The sequence below is a fragment of the Penaeus monodon genome, chromosome 20 (assembly GCF_015228065.2).
Source record: "Penaeus monodon isolate SGIC_2016 chromosome 20, NSTDA_Pmon_1, whole genome shotgun sequence".
NCBI classification, from domain to species: domain Eukaryota; kingdom Metazoa; phylum Arthropoda; class Malacostraca; order Decapoda; family Penaeidae; genus Penaeus; species Penaeus monodon.
Genome location: NC_051405.1, coordinates 21586295 through 21586983, shown reverse-complemented (window position 1 = coordinate 21586983; position 689 = coordinate 21586295). Strand labels below are relative to the sequence as shown.

The window sequence follows — 689 nt, the reverse complement described above, 5'->3', positions numbered from 1 at the left end:
AGTGATGACACTTCTCTTGACCAATGGTTGTCTGACTTTCAACTCATGTAATAAATCTTTACCACTCTTTTTTTTGACACTCCTTCCTTGTGTTTTAAGTCTGAGTATATTGGTAGCACAAGGTACCTCCTTGATCAATATTGACACTAGAGCCACCAGACACCAGATAGAACATTTTTGTCACACCATGTTTGGCATTGTTAGGTTTTTCATCAAACATCATGTTTAACAAACAAATTTGATCCTGCATGGGTTGCTGTAGTTTGAAAAGTGTACTGGCATTACTTAATCATAGCTTGATAATTCCTTTGCTTTATCTAAGTGTAATGATATTTTAGCTAAAGTTAATGCGAGATATAATTATATTCATAGAGTGATAGAATCCATTGTTAATGGTTCTTGTATGCATGCTTCTACATATTTTGGATATATTTGTAAATTGACTAGCTAAGTATAGTTGTGAATAGTCAACTGTCACCACAAATTGTGAAGCAAATGAACCATAGGTGCAAGCTGACATAAATGTAAAACTTTTCAGTGTGTTTAACGGACAGTGTGTTAGCATTTCATGAGCATGGGATGCAGGGTCGAAGTTTCAAGAATGGGGAAATCACACAAGAGATTATTGACAACTCTCGACTCTTCAGGTTACTTGGCTCTGACCGGTGAGTGTTGTTTGCGCTTGTCTT

At 36.1% G+C, this 689-nt stretch overlaps 1 protein-coding gene across 6 annotated transcripts in view; it reads left to right on the top strand.

Annotated features, from left to right (window-relative positions):
• The window catches only part of LOC119585703 (mitogen-activated protein kinase kinase kinase kinase 3-like), a gene marked incomplete at its 5' end in the record, with an annotated part of 59548 nt that overhangs the window by 46099 nt on the left and 12760 nt on the right, over nucleotides 1-689 (top strand). For all 6 annotated transcript variants that reach the window (XM_037934382.1, XM_037934381.1, XM_037934380.1 and 3 more), the window contains 1 exon segment: nucleotides 539-665. In XM_037934382.1, the coding sequence (XP_037790310.1) occupies nucleotides 539-665 (127 nt within the window).